Source organism: Taeniopygia guttata, chromosome 15, assembly GCF_048771995.1.
Source record: "Taeniopygia guttata chromosome 15, bTaeGut7.mat, whole genome shotgun sequence".
Lineage (NCBI taxonomy): Eukaryota > Metazoa > Chordata > Aves > Passeriformes > Estrildidae > Taeniopygia > Taeniopygia guttata.
This window is the reverse complement of record NC_133040.1, coordinates 280,030-304,352: the sequence shown is the minus strand read 5'-3', so window position 1 is coordinate 304,352 and position 24,323 is coordinate 280,030. Positions and strand designations below refer to the sequence as shown.

The 24,323-nt window shown below is 53.1% G+C and overlaps 2 protein-coding genes across 13 annotated transcripts in view; one reads left to right on the top strand and one right to left on the bottom strand.

Annotated features, from left to right (window-relative positions):
- The window catches only part of P2RX6 (purinergic receptor P2X 6), a 25,679-nt gene extending 1,356 nt beyond the window's left edge, over nucleotides 1-24,323 (top strand). For 2 of the 7 annotated variants that reach the window (XM_072936338.1, XM_072936335.1), the window contains 8 exons: nucleotides 2,071-2,164; nucleotides 2,444-2,524; nucleotides 3,234-3,375; nucleotides 3,543-3,652; nucleotides 4,960-5,053; nucleotides 6,658-6,723; nucleotides 7,403-7,480; nucleotides 8,213-8,641. In XM_072936338.1, the coding sequence (XP_072792439.1) occupies nucleotides 2,071-2,164; nucleotides 2,444-2,524; nucleotides 3,234-3,375; nucleotides 3,543-3,652; nucleotides 4,960-5,053; nucleotides 6,658-6,723; nucleotides 7,403-7,480; nucleotides 8,213-8,251 (704 nt within the window). In that variant the 3' untranslated portion in view covers nucleotides 8,252-8,641. The other 5 variants (XM_032751322.3, XM_041719489.2, XM_072936336.1 and 2 more) reach the window with 5 other exon arrangements.
- Nucleotides 14,190-24,323, bottom strand: part of AIFM3 (AIF family member 3) — a 53,435-nt gene continuing 43,301 nt past the window's right edge. For 4 of the 6 annotated variants that reach the window (XM_002188325.6, XM_072936332.1, XM_072936334.1 and 1 more), the window contains 7 exons: nucleotides 23,548-23,624; nucleotides 22,594-22,711; nucleotides 21,612-21,710; nucleotides 20,964-21,039; nucleotides 17,173-17,277; nucleotides 15,977-15,997; nucleotides 14,190-15,477 (listed from right to left, as the gene is read on the bottom strand). In XM_002188325.6, coding sequence (XP_002188361.1) covers nucleotides 15,438-15,477; nucleotides 15,977-15,997; nucleotides 17,173-17,277; nucleotides 20,964-21,039; nucleotides 21,612-21,710; nucleotides 22,594-22,711; nucleotides 23,548-23,624 — 536 coding nt within the window. In that variant the 3' untranslated portion in view covers nucleotides 14,190-15,437. The remainder of the gene's footprint in view (nucleotides 15,478-15,976; nucleotides 15,998-17,172; nucleotides 17,278-20,963; nucleotides 21,040-21,611; nucleotides 21,711-22,593; nucleotides 22,712-23,547; nucleotides 23,625-24,323) is intronic. The other 2 variants (XM_012578172.5, XM_030286044.4) reach the window with 2 other exon arrangements.

Below are 24,323 nucleotides of genomic sequence, written 5' to 3'. Positions count from 1 at the left end.
CTTTTTTTAGGAGGAACACAGCACAAGGTCTAGCTGGTTTTCCAACCATCCAACACTTAATGGTATATGTTCCCTGGGAGAACTCTTCCCTTTAAGGCTGGAGTCAGGCCAGCTCCTCTGCTGAGCTCTCCCAGGCTGCACCCAGCTCAGCAGATGTCCTTTAAGCTGAACAACTGCTGGCACCTTGTACCTAAGCTAAGCACCACTTGTTCTAATGGTCCCTTCAGCTCATGCTGTGGCCAAGTGCTGCAGAGGAGGAGAAACACTGGGTTTGGGCTGGGAAAAATGCCACCAATGATCCATCTTTAAAATGCTGAGAACTCCTAAAGTCCCAACAGGGAGGAAGACAAGTGCTGTAGGGCATTTTGGGGTTCTCACAGGCACCTCTAGGTGCTGGGTTTGCAGTGTGCAAGCCAAGGACACACACAGCTGAGGATTTCATTCTGTTCCAGAGCTGGGGTGTTGGTGGATGCCTGTCCCAGCCTACACCCCATGCTGATCTCCAATAATTCCTCAGTTCCTGGCATTGGGGGTGTAGATGACATTCATATTTGGAAAGCTTTGAATATTTAGCAGTAGCAGTTTTTGGCTTTGCAGGGAGTTTGAGCTGTCTTAATATTCTTGATGACTAGAGTACTTGGTGCTGGCAGATGAGTTTGTCTGTGGCCAGAGGCAGCATCAAACACGAGCTGAGCTGTTTCAGCAGCTGTGCATGCACTTAAGTCTTTGTATCCTTTTATCCCTCTATGTTCCTTTTCATCTACCAAGTTCTATCCTTCCCATGCCTTCTCCTCCACCCCTAAATAATCCATTCCCTAAACACCCGATGCAGCACCCAGATGTTCTCCTGCATCCCATAATGACTCTAGACCCCTAGGGAGACCCTACCCAGCCCCAAGATGCTGCTCCTCCCAGATCATGTTGGTGGGTTTTATACCTGAATGAATGGCTGAGGCTGTCCTGGGGCAGCCCAGGAAAGGCCTGAACTTCTGACTCCATAACTGATGATTCCTCCTGCATTTGGGGCTCTGTGCCTCTCAAAGCTTGGGACTTGGATTTCTGATGAGCTGGTGACTCCTGTCATGGCCTGGGATAGCTGGGGGAGGTATTAGTGGTATTCCCCCAACTATGATCATCTCTCTGTGTTTGAATAAGAGGTTTTTACTGTTCCTGACAATCAGGTAGGTCCAGAGTAAGGGTGAAGCTTTCCCTGTCTCTTGTAAAACTTGTGTTAAGCTGGATTTAGAGTCTACTAAGATCACCCCCAGGGAATTCGTCATGGTACTTTACAAGGTGCTTAATGGGCTCAGTCATTAGGGCCCTCCTGAATCCGTCTGTGCTGGTTCCCAGCTCCATCTGAAAGGTCTCAGGTAGCTCCTGAGCAGCAGGCCACAAGTCCTATGGAGAGGAAGGATTGCCCTTTGGACATGCCTCTCTTCTGACTGGCTAGAGGCTGATAGATGTTCGTCTCTAACAGTTTGGGAAGCACTTGGAGAAGCAGGAGCAGCAGTGCAACAAGGCGGGGGAGTGACAGCATGGCCTCAGGTAGCTGCACAGTGCAGTGACAGCGCTTCTCTCTGTCCCTCCCAGAGCCCCTCTGTCCTCGACGGGATGTGCACAGAAGATGCAGATTGTCCCATGGGAAACCCTGTGGTTCATGGCAATGGTACTGGGTGTTTTGCTAAAGAAACAAAATACTAGAATGGTTTGGGTTCAAAAGGAACTTAGAGGTCATCTTGTTCCACCCCCTGCCATGGGCAGGGACACCTCCCACTATCCCAGGCTGCTCCAAGCCCTGTCCAGCCTGGCCACAGCTGCTCTGGGCACCCTGTGCCAGGGCCTGCCCACCCTCCCAGGGAACAATTCCTGCCCAATATCCCATCTAAACTCACCTCTGCCACTGGGAAGCCATTCCCCCTTGTCCTGTCCCTCCAGGCTCTTGTCCCAAGTGCCTCTCCAGCTCTCTTGGAGCCTGTTTAGCCACTGGAAAGGGCTCTAATGTCTCTCCAAAGTCTTCTCCAGGTGATCAACTCCATCTTTCTCAGCCTGTCTTATATTGTCTTGTTCTAGGGATAAAAACTGGGAAATGTTTGATGTTCAATGCCACCCATTCCACCTGTGAGATCTATGGCTGGTGTCCTGTGGAGAATAGCACCCTGCCCAGGTAATCACACATTAGGAGACAGCAGATATTGGGAGCTTTGGCTCCCTCCCTCTGTGTTACCGGGAGTCTGACCACACGTGCCCAAGGGGCAGCCAGGCTCAGGGAGACCGCTGGCATTGACTTTCTGGTCAGTTAAACTCAGAGGGCATCACCCAAGAGCATTTCTTGCACCTGTCCATTGCAGCCAAAATCTTGGGGTTGCAGGAGAGACTGCAGAGCTCGGGAAATGGGGCCTTGGCCACTGTGCAAGACTTGACTTTGTTGGTGGTTGTTTTCTAGGAAACCTCTTCTGGCTGAGGCAGAGAATTTCACTCTTTTTATAAAAAATACTGTCCACTTCACCAAATTTAACTTCTCCAAGTAAGTACAGTACTTCCCAGCTGGGCTGAGCATGCAGCCTGGTCCAGCCTTGGCACTGAGCCTGTTATGGGGCTGAGGAGCTGAAGCACTCATGGAACCAGTGGTATCCAGGGCAGATGGTGCTGGGGCAGTTAGGGCAGGGCAGGTGTTGAGGTAAATACAGTCACTTCAGCTGTGCTGGGTGTGCAGCTCTAAGAGTGGTGGGGTGGGGACACCTCAGAGAGAGGGACTGGTGTCCATTTGCCCATGTAGAGCACTGCAGAGAGCCAGACAAGGCCAGCCATTCCCAAGCTCTCATTTGGAAGTGAAACCAATATTTTTGTCTTTTAGTCCTCACAAAGTGGTTTCACAGAAGGCAAGTAAAGGGCCGCACTGGCCCCACAGTCCCAGAGCAGGAGACATGGCATGAACTGTCCCTGCTGCTACCCCTAGCAGTGACCAGAGCTGGGTGCTGGGAAGAAACAAAGGAGCACAAGAGGTGGAAGGGAAAGCCATGGCACATGCTATAGAGGATAACTCCATGTGAGATTCCTCTGGGCTGGTTTTTCTCCATCCTCTTCCATCTGAGGCTTTAGGCAAGGCATTGACTGTCCCCACCACTGATGCAGGAGCATTGGTGGGCCCAGTCCAATGAGAGGGTCCCCATTGCAGTCCCACAGCTGGGCTCCATGACCTGCCACACCCCTGCCCCCCTTCTCTCCTGTCTCAGGTGCAACACTTTACAAACCACTGACCCCAGCTATTTCAAGAGCTGCACATATGATCCAGTCTTCAACCCCTCCTGCCCTGTGTTCCGTGTCCGTGACATGGTGGAGGCAGCTGGAGAGAGCTTTGGAGACCTCGCACTGCTGGTACTTGTTTTTTATATAATGCTATTCAAAATTCCCCAAGGATGTGCACAAGAAGCAGAGGAGTGACCTGAAATGCTAAGGGAATATGTGATCTGGGAATGTCAGAAGAGTTAATGACTTGGTTAATCTGATTCCATGCTTCTCCTGGAATAAAATGTGTTTTGCAGGGAGGAAGCATCAGAGTTCTTATCGAGTGGAACTGTGACCTGGACCACCCTGCTACCCAGTGCCAACCACAGTATTCCTTCAGCCTGCAGGATATGAGGTACAATTTCAGGTGAGGATGCTGGGACAGTGGCCACACAGGCCTATGGGATCAGCACATGGCAGTTGTTTGAGATTTCAGTTCTGGTGGATGCTCTGAAAGAAGCAGCAGGGGACAGGAAGTGTGTCTCAGTCAGTTCACAAATAACACTGAGCTGTGTGGGAGTATGGATCAGCTGGAGGAAGGAAGCCCTGCAGAGGGAACTGGACAGGCTGGATCCATGGGCTGAAGCCAGTGGTGTGAGATTCAACAAGATCAGGTGCCAGGTTCTGTCTTGGGAACAATGCCATGGAATGTTCCAGGCTGGAAAGATGCAGCCAGAAAAGGACCTGAAGCTGAACATGAACCCAGTGGCACTAAGGGAGTGTTTAGATTGCATGTTTGTCACCGCAGGACCCCAGCCGGGTAATAATTAGCATCAACTCCATGATTGCAGAAGGCTGATCAATTGCTTTATTATATCATCTTATAGTATATGATACTCTACTTATTAAGAAACTCAGTAACCCTCACAGCCAGTCTGATACAGCTTTTACCTAATTGGTCAATCCATCCAAACACCATCCACTGTCCAATTAAGAAATCACCCTTTGGTAAATAAATCTCCATGGCACATTCCACATGTGCACAACAGCAGGTGCAACAAGTGGAGATAAGAATTGTTTCTAATTCCTTTCTCTGATCTTCTCACAGCCTTCCCCGGGAAAATGCCTGGGAAAGTCTGTGCCTGCTCTCTGTGGCCAGAGAGCTGCTGCCATGCACAGAGAGCTGCTGTTAGAAAAAATCTTTTCATTGAAAGGTTTGTCCAGCCCTGATGCAGCTGCCCAGGGAAGTGGTGGAGTCCCCATCTCTGGGGGGATTTAAAAGCTGTGTAGATGTGGCACCTGGGGACATGGGATAGTGCTAGATTAATTGTTCAGACTGAAAGATTTTAGAGACCTTTAAGCCATTGGGAAATGGTAACTCAGGGCAGGGCCTGTCAGTACGGGGATGCTGTGGCAATTCCCACACTTTGTAGCTCTTTTGTGTTTGGAGCTGAGCAGGGCATTACCTGCCTGAGGGCAGGGACCTGTGACTGTCCCCGCCTGAGCTGGGCACACTGAGAGCTTTGTGCTCCCAGTGACCCAGACTGGGTGCTGAGGGGATGCTGATGCCCCACTGTTGGTGCCAGTGAGTCATGGCTGCACGTGTGTGCCCAGTTCCCAGCCTGGAGGACACCCAGGAACCCACAGGCCCAGCAATCCTTTGGCACTGGCACCCCCTTCCCTCCCTGCCAGCATGGAGCCGCCTTTCTCAGCCATGCCCAATGTCTCCCACAGAACTGCCTCCTACTACTGGGGCTCGCAGCAGCAGCTCTACCGGAACCTGCTGAAGCTGTACGGGATCCGCTTTGACCTCTCCGTGCACGGCCAGGTACCGTGAGCTCCTCAGCCCCAGGGCTGACTCCTCACACCACTGCTCCCACTCTAACCCCGTGGTTTCTGCTACCATCACTTCTCCCCACCTGGGTGAGTTCTTCACCTCTTCCCAGACTAAGCAGAGCAGGAGAAAACAGTCTCTCCCATCTGAAGAAAAACCTTTTGGTAATGCCCTGAGGAGGGAGATTTCCCTCTCTGAGAGTCTGACGTGTGGGCCATGAAGTGTTCAGTAGGCAAAGTGAGCTGGTCTGGGCTTGTAGGTGTCTCTCTCTGAGGGTGTTATGGTGGGAGCACCCAGACAAAGATCAACCTGAACTCTACTTGACCTGGACAACTAATCCGTTCTTGACTAAAAATACCCTCGGGGGGAAAGGTGTGGTGTGATTAAGGTTGGACATGCCCCAGCCATGTGCACTGAGAGCCCAGAAACACCCTGTGTCTTGTATTCATCCTCAGCACTGTGGGCAGGAGGTAAAGGGAGATTCTGCTTCTCTGCCCTGCTCAGGTGCAGTGCTGCACCTGCTCTCATGTCCCCAACAACAGAAGGATTTGGAGCTGCTGGACTGAGCCCAGAGGAGGCCATGGAGATGCTCCAAGGGCTGGAGCCCCTCTGCTCTGGAGCCAGGCTGGGAGAGCTGGGGGTGCTCACCTGGATAGGAGAAGGCTCCAGGGAGAGCTCAGAGCCCCTTGCAGGGCCTGAAGGGGCTCCAGGAGAGCTGGAGAGGGACTGGGGACAAGGGATGGAGGGACAGGACACAGGGAATGGCTTCTCAGAGATGGGATATTGGGAAGAAATCCTTCCCTGTGAGGGTGGTGATGCCCATGCACATGTTGCCCACAGAAGCTGTGACTACCCCATCCCTGGCAGTGCCCAAGGCCAGGCAGGATGGGGCTTGGAGCAGCCTGGGATAGTGGGAGGTGTCCCTGCCCATGGTAGAGGGTGGCATGAGATAAGCTTTCAGGTCTCTTCCAACCCAAACTATTCCATGTTTCCATGATTGTTGGTGCTACTCTGTGCAGCATCACTCACAAATTCAGTGCTTAGTTTTCCAAAGAGGGAGCCTGTGCTGAGAGAACTTCCCACACTGAGAGAATGTCCACAGCTGGTCTTTCATGCTTAGCAGTGCCTTTTGTACATGAAGAAGGTGAAGCACACAGTGCAGGACAGGGAAACAACTTGCTCTTGGCTGAGAGAGCAGGTCCAGGAGCTGTGGAGAGAACAGCCAGAAGCAAAACCAGCAGACTCATTTGTGAAGGGATGGACACATCACATCAGGGTTGTATTTGCTGGGATGTGGTTCCATGGGTGCCAGCTGCAGCAAGAGGGAGGTTCCTGCTGTGCCTGCAGGAGCACGTGGGTCACAGTAACCTCTGCTCCTTCCAGGTCATCAGGCACCTCAGTCCCTTCTTTGACAACCAGAGGGGGTTGGAGTCAACACAACAGCAGGTCCTACAAATCAGCTTGGGGAAATATATCTCTGGATCCTTCCAGCACCTCCTGACTTTGAGCATGCTGCCCTGCAAGGCTCAGCCCACAGCCTTCTCACCCCTCTGACCGCTCTTCACCCTCTCTCTTACCTCTCCACTGTTTCTCACCAGGCTGGGAAGTTCAGCATTGTTCCTACTGCTGTGAGCTTTGCCACCAGCATCGCCTTCTTTGGTGCCGTGAGTACTCCAGATACACTCTTCTCCTTCAATCCATGGCTTGGGATTTTCCACTTCTCATTTGTTTCCCTGCCTGCCTGGGCACAAGGCTTTCTTAGTGGCAGCCAGCACAGAGGGGAGATGGTCTGGCACTGTGTCAGCTGAGGTCTCCCTCTGACCACTAGTAGTGGCACCACTGGATTGGGATCCTGAGTGCTGTCTGGGTCACATCTCATGGAGGCCAGGTTTTTGTGTGGCTCTTGGTACAGAGCATCATTGGGAATGCTGCTGGCAGGAGAGAGCAGCTCCTCTCTGCTTCTCCTCTGATTCTGAAGGGATGCAGTGTCCTGTCACTATGGTGGGGCAGCCCCTTGTAGAGCCCTTCCAGCAGAGTAACAGGGAGGTGCCCCACCTCCCCCCCTTCCCTCCCTGACATGCTCATCCCAGTCCATACGTGACTGTGAAGGTGCTGGAACAGCCCTCCCTGTCCATCCATTGCAGCCTGAGGATCCTGTCTGACCTGTGCAGCTCCTGGGACCGGGTTGGGCCCGAGAGGAGCCAGTGGAGCTGGCTGGAGGCAGGACTGGCTCACTGCCCCAGCAAATGCTCACAGCTGGCTGCAGGGCTCAGTGGGAGCCAGGATGGAAGGCCAGGCATTCCTGTGGGAAGTTTCCCGTCTTCAGTGTTTGTCTGTCTCCAGGCTACAGTGGTCTGTGACTTGGTTCTGCTCTACCTGGATGCAAAGGCTGACCTTTATTGGAAGGAGAAGTTTGAGGAGGTAAGGATAGGGCCACATGGGAGAGAGGAGGTTTTGAAATGAATCATTTTGGATTTAATGATTTTCTGCCCTTTGGTTAAAACTCAGTTCCCAAGATCAGAACAAAAATCTGGTGGAGCAGCTCTTAGTTTTCAACTTTTGGGCTTGGTTGCCAGTCTGAACTGGGAGAGGGATTCAGCTGGTGCTGGGAGTCAGGGAAAGTTGAACATGACCTCAGCTACTGTCAAAACATCCATCAGTGGGTTGCCATGGAGACCTTACCTGGAAAACTGACCCAGCTCTATGCTTTTCACCTTCTTCCAAAGGAAGCATAGCATCTGCTGGGACGCCATGCAGAGAGGGACCAGCTCTTGAGGGCACATCTAGTTCTGTGGTTCATTGACAGATCTATGTGCCAGGCATGATTCCATTGTGGGAATTCACTGCCCTGATAAATCAGGGAGTCACAGGGAGGCCCCTACAGACCACGAGATCTGGCAGCCCTGCCTCAGGTCATTTCCAGCTTTGTCTGGCCAAGTCTGAGGACTGAGATCCCCCATCTCCTGGTGAACTGTCCCAAAGCTGCACCATCCTATGGCGGGAGGAAACTTTTCTATTGCCTGATCTCGAATCCAGAGTGGGGTGGGGGTCCTGGACAGTGAATCTGGTTACACGGAACCAAGCAGAGTAGCTGAGGGCCAGCTGAGCTGCCTCCATGCCTGTTGTATACTTATGCCCCTGTTCATTTTGCAGGCAAGACCCCCTAAAGGTAAGCCTGAGGCCACAGCTTAGGGACATTGGGAATGCTCCACCACAAACACCCTTCCCTCCAGAGCTACCTGCAGGTAGATATGATGGGGACACAGCTTGAGCCCTGGTGGAAGTGGGCCAGTCCTGGCCCAGGTGGGCACTGCTGGGGTTAGGCTCTGCCTTTCCTGGAGAAGCACTGGCAGCAGCAGCAGTCCTTGGCTCCTGGAGCACAAAGCCATCCTAGGGGCAGCTCCCAGCACTGACAGCCGGTGTCGGAGCAGAGCTGCCCCAGAGTGTGCTGGGGAGCAGCTGGTACTGCTTGGCACAAGAGCCTTAAAGCATTTTGCATTTCTCCATGTTCCGGTAATTATGGGCCTTGATTTCCCTTGAAAAACAGGGATACAATGGAATAAAGCTGTTCTGGAAGTGGGAGGAGGTTTTGCTCTGTCTCTAGCCATGGAGGAACTATAAGGTTGTGGAGTGCTGCTCTTGCACCTCGTGGCACCCTGCATGCTTCCAGCTGGGATGGCTTCATGTGGACCACCTGGATTCTCAGAAGCTCTCTGGGAAACTCAGGGAGGGTTTAGGAGCCAATTTTAAAGTTCCAGCCCTGGGCTGGTACTTCCTAGGGGTATGCAGTGGCTCCTGCACCCTGATTCCTGCCTCCTGCCAGGGCTGATGCTGAGGAAGGACAGGCACAGCTGTGGGGTGAGCTGGAATGTTTCAGAGGTGCTAACCCCTCACTTCCATTCTTCCTAGGCTGTGTTAGCTGGTGCAAGGCTGGGATCAGCTGGGCTGTGCCTGGGTGCTGTTCTGGAGTCTCCACAAAGCTCAGAAACAGTGTCTGTGGGTTCAAGCACTGTTTAATGCTCCTTGCCAGGATCAGCTGTGTGGGGTAGAGGGGTCATGCAGCATCATCCCATCTTGGCTGCCTGTCCCCCTGTGCCCCCTGGCTCTAGCTGGCCCCTCCCACCCTCCTGGAACTGCCGCAGGTAGAACTGTGCCGCCAGCTGCTTGGTCATGGTCCTCAGTGCCAGGAAGGCAGCCACGATCTCGGGGAGGAGGAACGCCAGGAACAAGCTGTGCATGGGCACCTCCAGCGGTAGGTGGATGACCTGCCTGTCCATCAGCAGGAAGAGCAGGAGGGGCAGCTGGATCAGGAAGGAGAGGAGCAGGAACCCAGCCAGCTCAGGCACCTGCAAGTTCAGAACCTGCTGAGACAGGGCAAGGAGGCAGTGGTGGGCTGGGGGGACTCTCTGTGCCCATGGAGCTTCCTGCATCAGCCTCTGCTGGCCTTGGCACCCAGGGACTGGGGATGTCCCTGCTCCATTGGGTTGTGGTGAGATGCTGTCAAACCCCCCCAGTGGAGAGACAGAGCAGGAGGGCAAATGGGTCCCCTTCATTCCTCTCTCCAGGTCATGGCTTCACCCATGATTCTCTTCTAGGAGAGTTCCAGGTAGACCTCCAGAGAAAGGACAGTGATGGGCACATGGCTCATAAGTGAGGAGACATCCAGCTCCCCCAGCTGGGCTGATCCTCTCTGAGCACAGAGGCCAGGGCAGGCAGTGCTTACCTTCTCCTGGAGGTTCCCCAGGTAGCCCAAGTAGAGGCGGGAGCCCTCAGCCAGCGAGAGGATGAGGAAGGCTGTGACCAGCAGGAACTGATAGTGCCAAGGCAGCAGGTGGTACTGTTATGGGAGCACAGCCTTGTCCAAGTCCAGCTGTCCATGCCCAGTTTCCCTTTCTCTGTGCACCATTCCCTGCTCTCCATGGCCTGTGCCCTCCTCCCCATACCCAGCTCTCTGTGCTCTGCCAGATCTCACCATGCTGGTGCACAGCTCTGCCTACTCTTCCCCCCCATTTTAACCATTCTTGCCTGGAAAGTTCATGATTTCCATCTCTAGCAGACAGAAATGAGCAACCTTTTCTCATGGAGGTCAGGGCATTTTGGGACTCCAGTAATCCAGAAAAGGTTCCTCTGTCCACTGCCCACTTTGTCCCCTACTCAAGCCCAGGGAGGCTTGGCAGGAGCACCTCCTCCCATCCCCCCGTTCCCCATGGGATGGTACCTTCAGGTGCAGCATAATCCCCTCAGCCAGGCACCAGACTGGGAAGTAGTAGACGTTGAAGTAGAGCATCACCTGGAGGGGCAGGCTGGACAGCACCTTGTGGGCTAGGCAGGACAGGCAGGGATGGGCAGGCTGCTCACCAGCCCCGGGGTCCCCCTGCCCAGAGGGATCATTCCCCCGTCACAGCTTGTGGAGGTGAGCAACAGACCCTGTGTCCCACAAGTAGCTGATTGCAGCAAGTGTTCTTGTTTTTGCTCCCCTCCCTGTTGGGTGGTTTCAGGCACCCTTTGGGTGCTGCTGCCTCAGAGGCAGCCAGGTGCTTTGGTGATGTGCTGAGCAGGGTCATGGGGATGGACACCCCCTGTTCCCAAGCCCCCCTGTGCAGAGCCCTCTGCCCATACCTGGCTGGTAGGTGTGGGCAGTGCCGCTGTCCCACGTCTTGTTGTTGATGAAGAGGGAGCCACTGAAGGCCACCAAGCCTCGGCGCAGGCTGGGGGGCAGTGGGGTGGGTACAGCCATGGACAGCAGCTGAGTCCTGCTCACACCAGGCTGGCTCAGCCCGGATTAGCCAGGAGGGAATCAGTGAGATGGCAGCTAATGCGCAGGGCCACACGGCCATTGGCTCCCTGGGGACAGGGCTGCTGACCTGGAACAGGGATCTGAGGAAGGAGAATTCCCACCTTGGAACACCAAGCCCATGCAGGAATCACATGGTGGAGTTGCAAGAAGTCACAAGTCACAGAGCATCTCCTGTCAACAGTATCTTTAGGGGGTGACAGTAGCTTGTACCCATCACTGTGACTTGCAGCAACTGCACCCTCTCTCAGCCAGGCTCTATCAAGACAAATATTGCTCAAAGACCCCTGACAGATGAGGATGCCTCATGAGAGGATGGTACTCTTCACCTGATATGCTTCTTCAAGGCCTCCAGGTTCATGGAGCATTTACCCATCACTGTGAGTTCCTCAAGCCCCATCCAGCTCAGGGGTGCTGGGGAGGGCAGTGGGGGATGATGTGTTAGGGGGTGGCTGAGCCAGAGATGAATGGGAGGGAAAGGTTCTTCAGGGACTTCAAGTTGAAAATCACATAATTATTAAGGTGGGAAAACCCCTCAAAGATCATCAGGTCAAATCATTAGCCCAGCACTGCCACTGCCAAGGTCACCCCTAAACCATGTTACATCTACACATTTTTTGAACACTTCCAGGGATGGGGGCTCCATCACTGCCCTGGGAAGCCTGTATAAGATCTGGACAAACCTTTCCATGAAGAAATATTCCCTAATATCCACCCTGAGCCTGCCCTGGCCCAGCCTGAGGCCGTTCCCTCTCCTCCTGTCCCTGTTCCCTGGGAGCAGAGCCCGACCCCCCCGGCTGTCCCCTCCTGTCAGGAGCTGTGCAGAGCCACAAGGTCCCCCTGAGCCTCCTTTTCTCCAGGCTGAGCCCCTTCCCAGCTCCCTCAGCCTCTCCTGGGGCTCCAGCCCCTTCCCAGCTCCCTCAGCCTCTCCTGGGGCTCCAGCCCCTTCCCAGCTCCCTCAGCCTCTCCTGGGGCTCCAGCCCCTTCCCAGCTCCCTCAGCCTCTCTGGGGCTCCAGCCCCTTCACCAGCACTGTTGCCTTCTCTGGACACACTCTATGTCAGTTCTACCCAACAGATCTGGGTCTGCCCAACAGACCTCATGATCTTCAGCTCACCCCATAAGGTGCATCAGAGAAGCTGCAAATAGTGAGAGCAAGTGCTGTAAGTGATGTCCTTAAGGGCCAGAAACTGTCAAGGAATACAAGAAACCAAAGAAAGAGATTATTCTTTTCCTGAATAAAGCTAAAATGAAATATGGCTCACTGCCATATGCTGTCAAAACCAAACCATCTGGGGCTGAAACATGGTTAAACCAGCACCTGATTGGCTGAAGTTACAGGATCACAGAATGGTTTGGGTTGGAAGAGACCTCAAAGCTCATATCATCCCGCCCCCTGCCATGGGCACAGACATCTTCCACAATCCCAGGGTGCTCCAAGCCTCATCCATCCTGGCCTTGGACATGTCCAGGGATCCAGGGGCAGCCACAGCTGTTCTGGGCACCCTGTGCCAGGGCCTGCCCACCCTCGCAGAGAAGAATTTCTCCACTATATCCTAACTTCTTCCCAACATCCCAACCTGCCCTTGTCCTGTCCCTCCATCCCTTGTCCCCAGTCCCTCTCCAGCTCTCCTGGAGCCCCTTTAGGCCCTGCAAGGGGCTCTGAGCTCTCCCTGGAGCCTTCTGTTCTCCAGGTGAGCACCCCCAGCTCTCTCAGCCTGGCTCCAGTCTTCAGAGGATCTCTGTGGCCTCCTCTGGACTCATTCCAGCAGCTCCAGGTCCCTCCTATGCTGGGACCCTAGAGCTGGATGCAGTTCTCCAGATGGGGTCTTACCTGCATGGGGCAGAGGCAAAGCCCCAGCTGTCCCTCAAGTCCTGCCAGCACACAGGTGAGACATGGGCAGGGTGACAGGCATGGCCCAGAATCTGAGGAGCAGGAGCTCGTGGAGAGCTCAGGATCTGGAGGCATCAAATCTGCATGGGCAGGCAAGGTGAGCAACCAAGATGATACCTGGGCAGTCTGGTGGAGGTAACTGACATGGGGCAGGGCAGCTGGGGGTCACTTCATGTGCCCCAGCTGGGCTCTCATTCCTCATGGGAACAGGCAGTTTCTTAAGAAGAGATGGAAACTTCCTGTCCTGGCATGAGAGGTTGCAAGATGTGCCTGAAAGGTGGCAGAGAACACAACCCAGCCTTGCCCAGTTCCAGGACAGACTCGCCACTGGGAAGCATTTGCCTAGGCACTGTTAAGGGGTCCCAGGTTCAACACCACCCCACACCTGTGCAGAGAAGCAATACCATCTGAGACAGCCCTGCCTGTGACCTGTGCCAAGGAAAGCTACAGTAGTGACTGGGATTTCTCATGTCATGGCTGATATTACCAGCCCTGGTTGAAATAACTCCTCTGTAAAAAGCAAGAAATGGGACTTGTTATCCCCACTGCAGCTGCAGACTGGGACAGAAGGTCCTTCCTCAGCCCCTGAATGGTCTTCAGCCCTGTGAACATGGGGGTGATGCCCATTCTACGCAGCTCATGCACAATACTGAATGAGACCTCATCAGAGGCAAAGGAGGTTAAAAAGCATCTTCCTGAAAAACAAAGCATGCTGCCAGTGTGTCCCCAGTGTAGCAAAGCTGTGCTGGGGGAGCTGCCAGTCTCACCCAGCATGGAGAATATGACAGAGAGCTTGGGGAAAACACACACCTGCAGGGAATGCCACCCTCTGTGTCCCAGAGTCGCCTGGCACCCCAGCTGGGTCCGCTGGCAAGCTGCCAAAGCTGAGTCCAGCTATCCCACCAGCAGGACACAGGATATAAAGCCAGATCTTTGTGAGTAGTGAGCAGAGCTGAGGCAACACCTGGGCAGCTGCCTCCATCTGGGCAGTGCCCATGGCCCTAGGCCACTCTGTAAGAACCCTGCCTGGGGCACCAAGAGCTGAGCAGCCCCAGCCACCCCTGCCCTCAGAGGAGGACCTGTGGACAGGAACACTGATATTTGCCTTTTGGAACCTGGGATGAGACTTGCAAGTTCCCATCGCTTTGTGGATCCAGCAGACACATAATGATCCCTGTTCATCACTGGATATGTGCTGGAGTGTGCACATCCTGCTACCATCGTTCCTGGTCATTCCGTCTGGGAAAAGCTTTGCAGTGAAACCAGGAGAGACCAACCAGAGATGTGATAGACACTGGTGCATTTCTACCCAGCCAAGATCTAAAATACTGGAAATACAGGTGAGCTGGACACAGGTGGGAAGTCTCCAGAGAATAGGTTCTTGAACAATCTGGCCAAGATGAAAACCCAAGGTCTTGGAAGAAATCAGAAATGACCCAGACATCAAGAATAGTATTGCTTTAATTCGTAGGGGGGAATCAAATTAAAAATATAAATCGTCTTGTTTGGGACTCAGGGTGAAACACTGCTGGGGAAAGAGTCACCCCCAGAACAGAGCACTCAATCCCCACTCTGCTGCACTGATGGACACTGGGCTGTGGCTGGCCAGGATCACTCCTGAGCTGGAGATATGGCTCTTCTTCAGCATGGGGCCAGAAACAGGACAGCAGAGCACTAGCATGGTGGGCTGGGAAATGCAGCTTTGTCACTACACCAGACAAGTGCCAGAGAATGGACAGCCAGAAATGCCCCCCCAGCTACTTTTCCTCTAATAACACCTCAGCAACAGCACTGATCCCACAAGAGCATTAAGGAGGGATATCCCAAGTCTGACTGGAAGGGTGGCCACCCAGTCCAGGGCTGCAACTGAGCCATCACAGCTCTCAGGTACCCCCTGCTATGCACTCTGGGATCGGGCCAAGAACTGCCAGTGCCCCAGCCCAAACGGAGCCCCAGGAGACAGGGAACGAATCCCAGCCCCTCGGCTGCTCCAGGACAGGAGATGCTGGGAGGGGGACTGATGAGCTCCAGAGCCCTCAGCATGGACAGGGACCCACTTCTGCTGGTGGGGCTGCACAGGACCAGCCTGGACAACAACAGCACCAGCTGCACAGAAATCACCCAGTGTAATCTCCTGGCCCGCCCAAATGGCCCCTGGGGTGGGTGGGCGGGCACAGGGAGAGCTGTGACAAGTGCTGCAGCCATGCAGGAAGGGAGTGGCTGTCAGGCTCCGCAGGGATGTGCATTGCAGCTCTGCTGAGAGCAAAGAGAGTTTGGAAAGGAGCATCATGCATGAAAGCACAGGAGCAACCAAAGGCACTCGTACTGCTTCTGGGTTTATGTGAGGGAGGGGCATGCGTGGGGCAGACCCGCCTGGGGACCCTCAGCCCATGGCAGCACCCAGAGCCATATGGCGCCCATGCCCACTGCCAGTGCCAAACCTCACACTCTCTGTAGGCTGCTTTTCCAGCATTCCACAGCAACTGCAACAGCAGAGCTCCAGCCCAGCCCAGCAGGCACAGGGGCAGAGGAGCTGTGTGAGATCCTCTTGGGAAGGTCAGTGCACAATGCCAGGTTCATAAAGGTCTCAAAGGGAAATGGCTGAACCATGGGGGTCCCATTGGGTCATGGAGCTGCTGTCCCATCTCCCACGGTGAGTGCAGCATCAGGAGAGCTCAGCCATCCGTGGCTTTAGGTGCCTTTCCCTGTTAGCCAGGACATGTCTCCAGTTCTAAAAGAGAGAAAATCCACAGTGCTGTAAGGGGTTTCTCAACGTGCACAGGCAAATGCTCTTGGTGTGCCTTGGTGCTAGTTCAGTACTTGATGGCCATCCCACCAACCAGCTGCCTCCTCTGCCCTCACTTACCTGTCACTAAACTGCCCACAAAGTCACCTGCAGGTCCTCAATTCTGTGTAAAACTGAGTTCAGACATTTTATTATACATACATATTATACTTAAAAGCAGCCCTTCAGCTGAAAATCCATGGAAAGCCACCAAATCCCAGCCAAACAAGGTCCCAGCCAACAGGAACTGTGCCTGATGTGGCTCCTGGCAGCCTCAGCCCTACCACCCAGCATTGCCCCCCATGTGAGGGAGAGGCAAAACAAGGACACCATGAAACCAGTGTCCCCACATGGGAATTAGGGATATGGCCCAGTCAGGGGGTAGCTGTCCCTCCTTCCTTCCTCCCTTACATCCAGCACACTCAGGACCCCAAACCGAACGTACTTGCCATGACGGACAAACAGCCTAAAGTAGTGAAAGCAGCAGGAGATAAAAAGAGAAAAGACATTCAGGTTCAATCTGGCTTCCTCCAACCCCTGAGCCCCACCACAGGGCCAGCAGCTCCTCCCCACCCCTGGAATGCCCACAAGATACCACCTCCCTCCCAGCCACAAAGTGGGACACCAGCAACCATTTCCCAATGTACTGGGGTGATGGCACAAGAAATTCTTCCCCTTAAGGGTGGTGAGACCCTGGCACAGGCTGCTCAGAGAATCTCTGTCTGCCCCATCCCTGAAGTGTCCCAGACCAGGTTGGATGGGGCTTGGAGCAATCTGGGATAGCGACAGGGAAGGAGGCACAGAGTGGAATTGGATGGACTTTAGGGTCCCTTCCAACCCAAACTATTCTGTCATTTTATGAACCCTGTCTCAGCTGAGGAGGCCCACAACCTGCTCCCCATCCGAGGGATGCCCAGGGAGTCTGAGAGCCAGAGCTGCCTGGGGGTTGGGAGTGCTCCTCTCCTTGAGCTTTTGAAAAGATTTGGTTTTATTCCAGATGTGGAAACACCCCTGGGAGAGGGACCCACATTTCCTCAGCAGCTCTGATTCCCACTCTAAAGGCTTCTTCCCAGCTGTTATCACCTTCATGGCATTTGCCTTCCAGCACCCACCCTCAGCACAAAGCTATGCTCTTTCCTCTGCATAGTCTTAAAAACAAAGTGAAGGGAGAAAAATCCCTTTGCCTATGAGCTCCGCTCGAAGGAATTGGAGGCTGAGACACCACAGGCCAGCATCCTGGCACCACCAGCTCTCTGGGCTGGGTTGTGCATAGGGGGTTATGTACAGGCTACACACCCAGTCCCTTTCTGCAGGTCTCAACTGACTGGGTGCCCAGGTGCGCCCCAGCATCAGGCATTGCTTCCTTGATGATGTGCAAGTGCCCGAAGGCAGAGAGTATCCCCATCCCATCCTGTCTCTGCAAGGATTTGGGTCCTGGTGTTTAAGACAAATCCCATGTGTGGGGGATGCCAGACCTGGAAGCAGCTGGGAGACAGCACAGTGGAGGAAGCAGAACAGGAAGAGAGATGCAAGAGGGGTATGGAGACGGATCAGCGTGAAAGGCTCAGCTTTGCCCAGCACTCCAAGGCTGTGCTTAGCCCCTGCCCTGGCACTGCCACTTCCCAGTGCCTGTCTACTTACTCTACATCGCGCTTCCGGATGGTCCTGCCAGCAGCCAGGACCTCAGCCACCTTGGAGACAATTGGGTCATAGTTCATGCTGGCCACAGCCACCACCTCGTCACTCCTAGGGCCGGGCAGAGCAGAGCAGTTAGGACAGCCTGGATGGCCACAGCTCCACCACCCAAAACCCACCATGACGGAGAGGAGACGGAGGCAAAGAGGAGCACCCATTCCAGAGACAGGCCTGATCCCAAGGTATGAGCAGCACTGGAACAAGGTGACTGAAACAAGGATCAGGAGAGGGTACAGAGTGGCATAGCAGGCTCCACTGGTCCCACCAAAGTTGACGATGATGTCATGAGCATCACTAGGGTGCCTGGGTGATGGAGACAGTTCTGGAACCCTGGCATCTCTGGGAAACACCACCAAAGGAAGATCTGATGGTGGATAAAAACATGAACAACATGAAGGATGCCCAGCTGTGATCCCTGCACTACTGCCCTGTGCTGAGGGAGTGGAGAGACAGGTGGTCAGGATTTCCCTGTGGAACAGTGGATTGGGGTGCTCCACATCCCACTCCTGATCCCCACCTCTGAACGGGCAGAATGCCCCACTCTGAGCTGCTCCACAGGCACTGGGACAGCTGGATTGTCCAACCCCTGCGTCCCACAGCCCTAGCAAGGAAGTCCCCAGGTATATGGGATGTCCAGGATGGCTGACTGTTCCCCTAGCAGGATCCCAATGCAGCCTCAAAGGTTGAGTGGATAACAAATGAAGCAGAAGGAAGAGGATGTAAAACTGCTGGAGGAGCCTTGGCTAAAGGTCACAGAAAAATGAGAAGGGCAGTTCTCATTTTGGGTTTGCCAAAGTTGATCCAAGCGTAAACCTTCAAAGCCTGACACATGAAGAGGTAACTGAATGCACAATGTGAGATCAGGGAAGATGTGTGGGTAAGATTTTAAACTCTGATGATATTGTTGAATAAACTGAAAAGTAGAAGCACCCACTAAACCAGGATCTGCTCTTAAATTGACTGCCAAAGAGCTCTGGGATCAAGAGAGCAAAGAGCAGCTGGGGTGGGGAGGGAGGGATATGTGCTTAATTCCCAGGAAGGAGAGAAAAAGCCTTGTTTCAGAGGACACTTCAGCACTGTGCAGCCATGGGAGTTAAAGCCATCTCTCACATCTGTCTACAAAGCCATGGGGCAGCTCCATCAGAGACAGTTTAAAAAAACTCCCATTCCTAGATAAGCTCATGGCAAATAAAGGAGAGCAGTTTCCCGAGCAGAGCCAGCTCCCAGCTGGGAAACACGAAGTAGTGGGAGAGACCTATCTATCAAAACCAGAGGGAGATGTGCTGCTCTAAGCAACAAATAACCAAGGTGTACAAGGGAACCAGAAGATGTAGTGCCATCAGCTGTCCACTGGCTCAGCCTCAAACCCAGACAGTGCCCAAAGGGGCCAGCCAGGAAGGCAGATGCAGCCCAAACATTTCTGTCAGCACAACATAGGGTAGCTGCTCCTTTTGCAAAATAGTTCATAGCGTGCTGGTGAGCTGGAGCACCCTGCATCAGCAGTGGCTTTTGAACACTTTGTCAGACAGATGGGGGAAGCCAGGAGGAATCCCTCTTTTTCAAAAGGTCTTCAAAGGCAACAAGAATTCCCAGGAATTTGGAGCAACCAGAAGTCTTTGTGAAGACTGAGGGAAGAGGGAAGCACAGTGGATGCGTCTACATGGTCTTCCCTTCCTCTGCAGTGTTCAATGTAACAGAGATGGGAAACCATGAAGAAGACAACCACAGCAATTCCAGCAATTCCCTGGTCTCCAAGATCTTAGGGGCAAGAGGACATCAGTCTGTTGTCAAGGCAGTGTCTCATGGGGACATCTGCAGAGTGCTGTCCCCTACACCTCCCAGCACAGGGCCTCTTATTGGCCTCTATACAGTTCTGACAAAACTGCTTTCCTCTTCAAACTCTGGGGCAGAAGAAGCCTTATTGTGAAAGCCAATGCTGAGGACAGGCTGTGGGAGCAGGAAACACCAGTGGTTCCTGCAACAACTAAGGAGAGCCAGGAGGAGAAGAGTCCAAACACAGGGTGGGTACAGAAGAAGGAAGCAGGAGGAAATGGTCAACTTGGGACCGTCCTCAGTCCAAAAGCATTAGCACCAACTAGAAGAACCACCACGAAAAAAGAAAGAGAAAGAAATGCTCCAACAGCCTCTCACACACAGGGAGCCGAGCAGTGGGGAACACACTATCTGACTCCCACCAGCCAGTACTTCCCAGTACCTCTGGCTCTCAGCATGGAATGCCATCCTGGTACCCACACACCAGCTCCGGGAGACCCTCCTGGGTGGCAGAACAACACAGCACTCAGCAGGGACCTTCAGGTCTGCCCACCAAACTCAGGTCCCCTGGCAAACCCTGTCCCTTGCAGCCACCATGACACACAGAGTGTGGGGCCCTGGCATGGAGCAGGGATTATGCACCTTGCTGAGGGCATTCCCTTTGAACAGCCTCCTCAGATGTTTAATTAAAACAACCTGATGTTTCCTTTCAAATTAGGATTGGGATAAAGAGATAAAAGGCTCTCATGTGGAAAGGCTACAGGAGGGGAACGTCCCCAGAGCAGCTATCCCCAGCACAGGTGGTGCCTTGGCACAAACCCACCCCTTTAAGCAATTTTGACAAGGTTCCAGCACACTCTGAGCTGTATCCAGTGTGCAAAGGTCCCTGGGTGCTATTTGGAGCCCCATCCCTGCAGCAGGTGTTTACCCAAGGTGTGCAGGTACCAGGGAGAAGAAGGTGAGCACTGGGGATCCCCAGGGGGAGGCAGTGAGCCCCATACCTCTTCAAGCCCCATGCACTGTCCAACTGCCAGGCTCCATTCTGAGCAACATGGGCAAGTGGGCCACCCTCAGGGAGGGAGAAGGCATGGGGTACATTGGAGATGGGACAGAGGGGCAGTGAGATGATATCCGCAAAGCCAGAGCTGGCTCCTGTCCTGAGCTCCCTCCTGACCCCTGCCTGGATGCTGCTGCCAAGTGGTTTGACAGCTGAGCTGGGCAGCCCTTTGCTTCCCTGGTTTCCCTCTCCTTATCTCTAATTGATATTAAGGAAAGCATTTGGAGAAACCCCTCTGGTTCCAGCATGAGGATGTTCTGTGGTCACTGGTTTCAAACTGGGATGGAGAGATGAAAACAGAAGAATAAACAGCAGCAAATATTTTTGGGATAAATTCATGGTGCACTGACTTTCCAGTCTAAACAGCCAGCATGGCTCCAGAACAGCTGAGGCAACACATCCCAGCTGCCAACACATCTCAAGAATGCGTTCCCAGGTAGGGTCCCAACCTGGGGGAGAGCTGGGTTTCACTACAGCAGTAACAAAGCTCCTGAGTTCCTTCAAACCTTCACAGCTTGTGATAGACAGAAGAGTTTTTTGAGCTCAATTTGTCAAACCAGAAGCAGAAACAGTGCTGCTTGAGCACTCTGTCCAGCACTGGTCAAAAATCATTAGTGTGGTGATTATATAGGAAGGAAATATTTGATAGGAATTGCCAGTAGAAGCCATCATCTGCTCACAGAATTTATGAGGGCAAATGGCAGAGACACCAGGTCCAAACACCATTTAAACTTGTTGGACAATCAGAACATAATTTCTCCAGGGCCTTGTATAAGTGTTCCACAAGCTCAGTGTGCAGAGGTGAACAAAACTGACTGACAAAAGCTCTGGCAGAACTATTTTCCAGCCTAGCAGAGTAATCTCAGATGAAGGTCTGTGTAGGAATATAGACAAGAGAAACACTTACTTGGTATAAAATGCCACAAACTTCAGTTCATCTAAATCTCCCTGGATGACAACATCATCAAATCCTTCCCCATGGCCTGGAAGGCAAAGAAGAAGTGAATTCAGTAGCAATTCCTCCAGATCCAGCTCTAAGACAGGGTATTTCATTCCAGCACTACATGGAGAATGTCCTGCAGTGACCAACAGACCAGCACCAGGAGATGCAGGTACCAAAAACCACAGAACAGGAGAGTTTTGGGTTGTAAGACGCCTTGAGAACCACTTTGTTCCTACCCTCTACCACGGGCAGAGATACCGTCCACCATCCCAGGTTGCTCCAAGCTCTGTCCAACCTGGCCTTAGAGACTTCCACGGATGGGGCAGCCAAAGCTTCTCTGGGCAACCTGTGCCAGGGCCTCATCGCCCTCACAGAGAAGAATTAGTTCCCAATACCTAATTTAAGTGAATCCTCCATCCTGTTTAGAGCAGTGCACTTCATGGCAGATGGGTTTCAGTGGAGACACTGAAGCCCCTCGGAAGCCAGGCAGGGAAGCAGCCCTGTGGCAGAGGTCAGTGGGGAGGGTTCACAGTGAAGGAGGTGACCCTGGCTTCTCTGTCCCCTGACACCTCCACCAGCACAAACTCTCAGCAGCCCCCGGGAGCCCCTCACCCGCATATCGGATGCTCTTCCCGAACATGGCTGTCCACAGGTATGGGACAGTGCTGATCTCCGTGCCATGGGCCAGCATGTTCAGCGCGGCGATGCGGCCTGCAAGAGAGCACAGCGATGGGGGAACTGCCACGCCAGGGCAAGCTCCATGCTCTGCCCTCAGGTCACAGCATCAACACCAGCAGTCACAGTACAGGAAAACCCACACAGCAACCAAGACAAAGCAGGAAGCACACAAGGATGGGCTCAGACTCCCTCCTGTGGTGCAGCTCCTACTCATCACCTCCACTGCCATGAGCCATGTACCCACGAGACTCTTTCCTCCCAACTTGTGCAATAGTGACAGGGTTGAGAGTGTGCTGAGCTCCTACCCAGATGAGGATGGAATGGACAAACCCTCAGAGGGCATGGAGACTGTTGGGGTATGGCGCCTGCTGCAGAAGTATATCTGGACATGGGAGAGGTGTCCAAAGGCTGAATTTGGAGCTGTGGTTCCAAAACCTCTCACCCAGCACAGAGGAATCCTGCCTGTGAGCCTGTGGCTATGAGGGCAGCCCATCACACCAGGGGTTCCAGGCTGATGAGAGGTGAGAAAGGTCAGAGCTCTGCTGAACACTCTCAGGCCAGCCTGGCAGTGTGGGAAGCCCATCTGGGAACCTGAGCCCAGGCTGGCATTAGGATGTGAGTGCCTAAGTGTCCTGGGGCAAGAAGTAGAGCAGGCTCCTGCAGCAGTGCCAGGGAGCAAAGAGAATATGAGAAAGCGTGTCCCTGGGCTCCTCTGTGCTGCTAATGAGGCATTGTTAGGCAAAGCTTGGCAAGAATGCTGACAGATGAAGGCACAACAGGCAGTGTAAGATACACGTGCTTCAAAATGTTCAATACAACTACCCAGTCTCTCTGTTGGCAGTTGTCTCATTCTTGCCCTGGTGAGTTTGGAAATTTCCTGAGAATCTAGAAAAGGCTTTTTCTGCAAAGTACCTACCATGCATGTGGGCCATCTGCCAGTGGGGAACATTCACCTTTTTGTTATTCCTCAAGGCCAATGGAAATGTGACAGCATCTCCAGCAGCAAAGACCCCTGGGATGTTGGTCTGCATCATCTGCAGGGGGGAAGAGAGGTGGGCATTAGTGGGGTTTGCACCCTACATGAACAGAAACTCCAGAGCTGGAGTGGTTCAGAGCTGCCAGAGTCCCTCAGAACACAGGGAAAACCTGCTTGGCTGTGGGACCCCCAGGGGAGATTTCACTCAGCCTTTTTCATTTTCAAATGAGAACACACGTGCAGGGACCTACAGTATCGCTCGGCCAGTGGGTTATCCAGTAAAAAGACACATAGACTGGTGTCCTGGAGCCTCTCTCAGAAGTCTGGGGTTTGTAGTTGTTGGCCGATAGAGCCCAGCTTATTGCAGGGATGAGCACTTGCATAGCACTGAGTCCCAGCCTCCCAACACGCTCCTTTGCCTAAGGAACCAACACCCACCAGATCCAACACTGCTCCCATCGCAGTCACTGGTGGTGGGGAGAAAGGATGAGATCCTTTGAGATCCTTGAAAAGATGTATCTATCTCAATTTTCTCCCCTCTAAATATCCATACCACTCCAGGACAGCTCAGAGCCAGACCTAAGCCAGAGCATCCAGGTCTGGATGTACACTCCCATTTGCAGAGGGGGTTCCCAGGCACTCTTGGTGATGCTCCCAGAATTTCACCATCTCACAGAATATCCTGAGATGAAAGGCAACCACAGGGGTCATCAAGTTCAATTCCTGGCGCTGAACAGGCCAACCCAAAGAATTAAAAAATTCCAATTCTGCCAATCATGGCAAATCAAATGCCATGAAAAGCCCTTGTGGCAGCAGTTTGGAGCCCCAGGGAAGCTCATGGATCAGAAGAGCTGACCCAGCTCTCCCTCCCACAGGGGCTGCCCCTGGGCTCACCTTGTTGACCACGATGAAGCCTTTGGAGTCAATGTTGATGCCACTCTGCTTGAGAAAGCCTGTCGCTGGGACTGCACCTGGGGTAAAGCCAAAGGTTGCTGCTGGAGTGTCCAGAGTTCCACAGCCCTGGGGGCTGATCCTGAGGCCTTTCCTCCTGCCAGGACAGTGGGGCTGCCCCCAGGGACAGGCAGCAGCTGCTCTGGGAGTGTGGAGCAGGGCTAGGAACCCTAGAGACCCCGCACTGTATCAGCCTCTGGCCCTTCAGGATCCCTGTCCTGCACAAGCCATCACCGTAGTCTGCCCACCACCCTTTTCTAGTGCTTAGAGATAATTTTCAATTTAATTATCTTTCACAGATATTTTGAGAAAAAATTATATTTAAAAGAGAATCTTCAAGCGTCTAGCCAGGGCTTTTCAGCCTCTCCCCAGTCTTTGAATTTCCTTCACCTTCCTTCTCCTTTTTTTTTTTTTTTTTTTTGTTTTACCTCCAGCCTTTTCACAGTTCAGAGTAGTCAATAAAAACAACAAAACTATAATTAAATTATTTCTGTGATTCTTCCAATATACAGCATTTTGAAGAGGGAAGGAAAGGGAATTTCCCCCCGCCCCTGCCAAAGTGTAAAGGACAAATATATCATATTCTATGGGGTATTTTCTTTTATTCTATAGTATGGGATAGATTTTTGATTGCTGTCAGCAGCAATTAAAAAGAAAACAAAACACATTAAAAATTCACTTTGGGGAAGACTTAGTAAAAAGTACTTGAGAGGATGAAA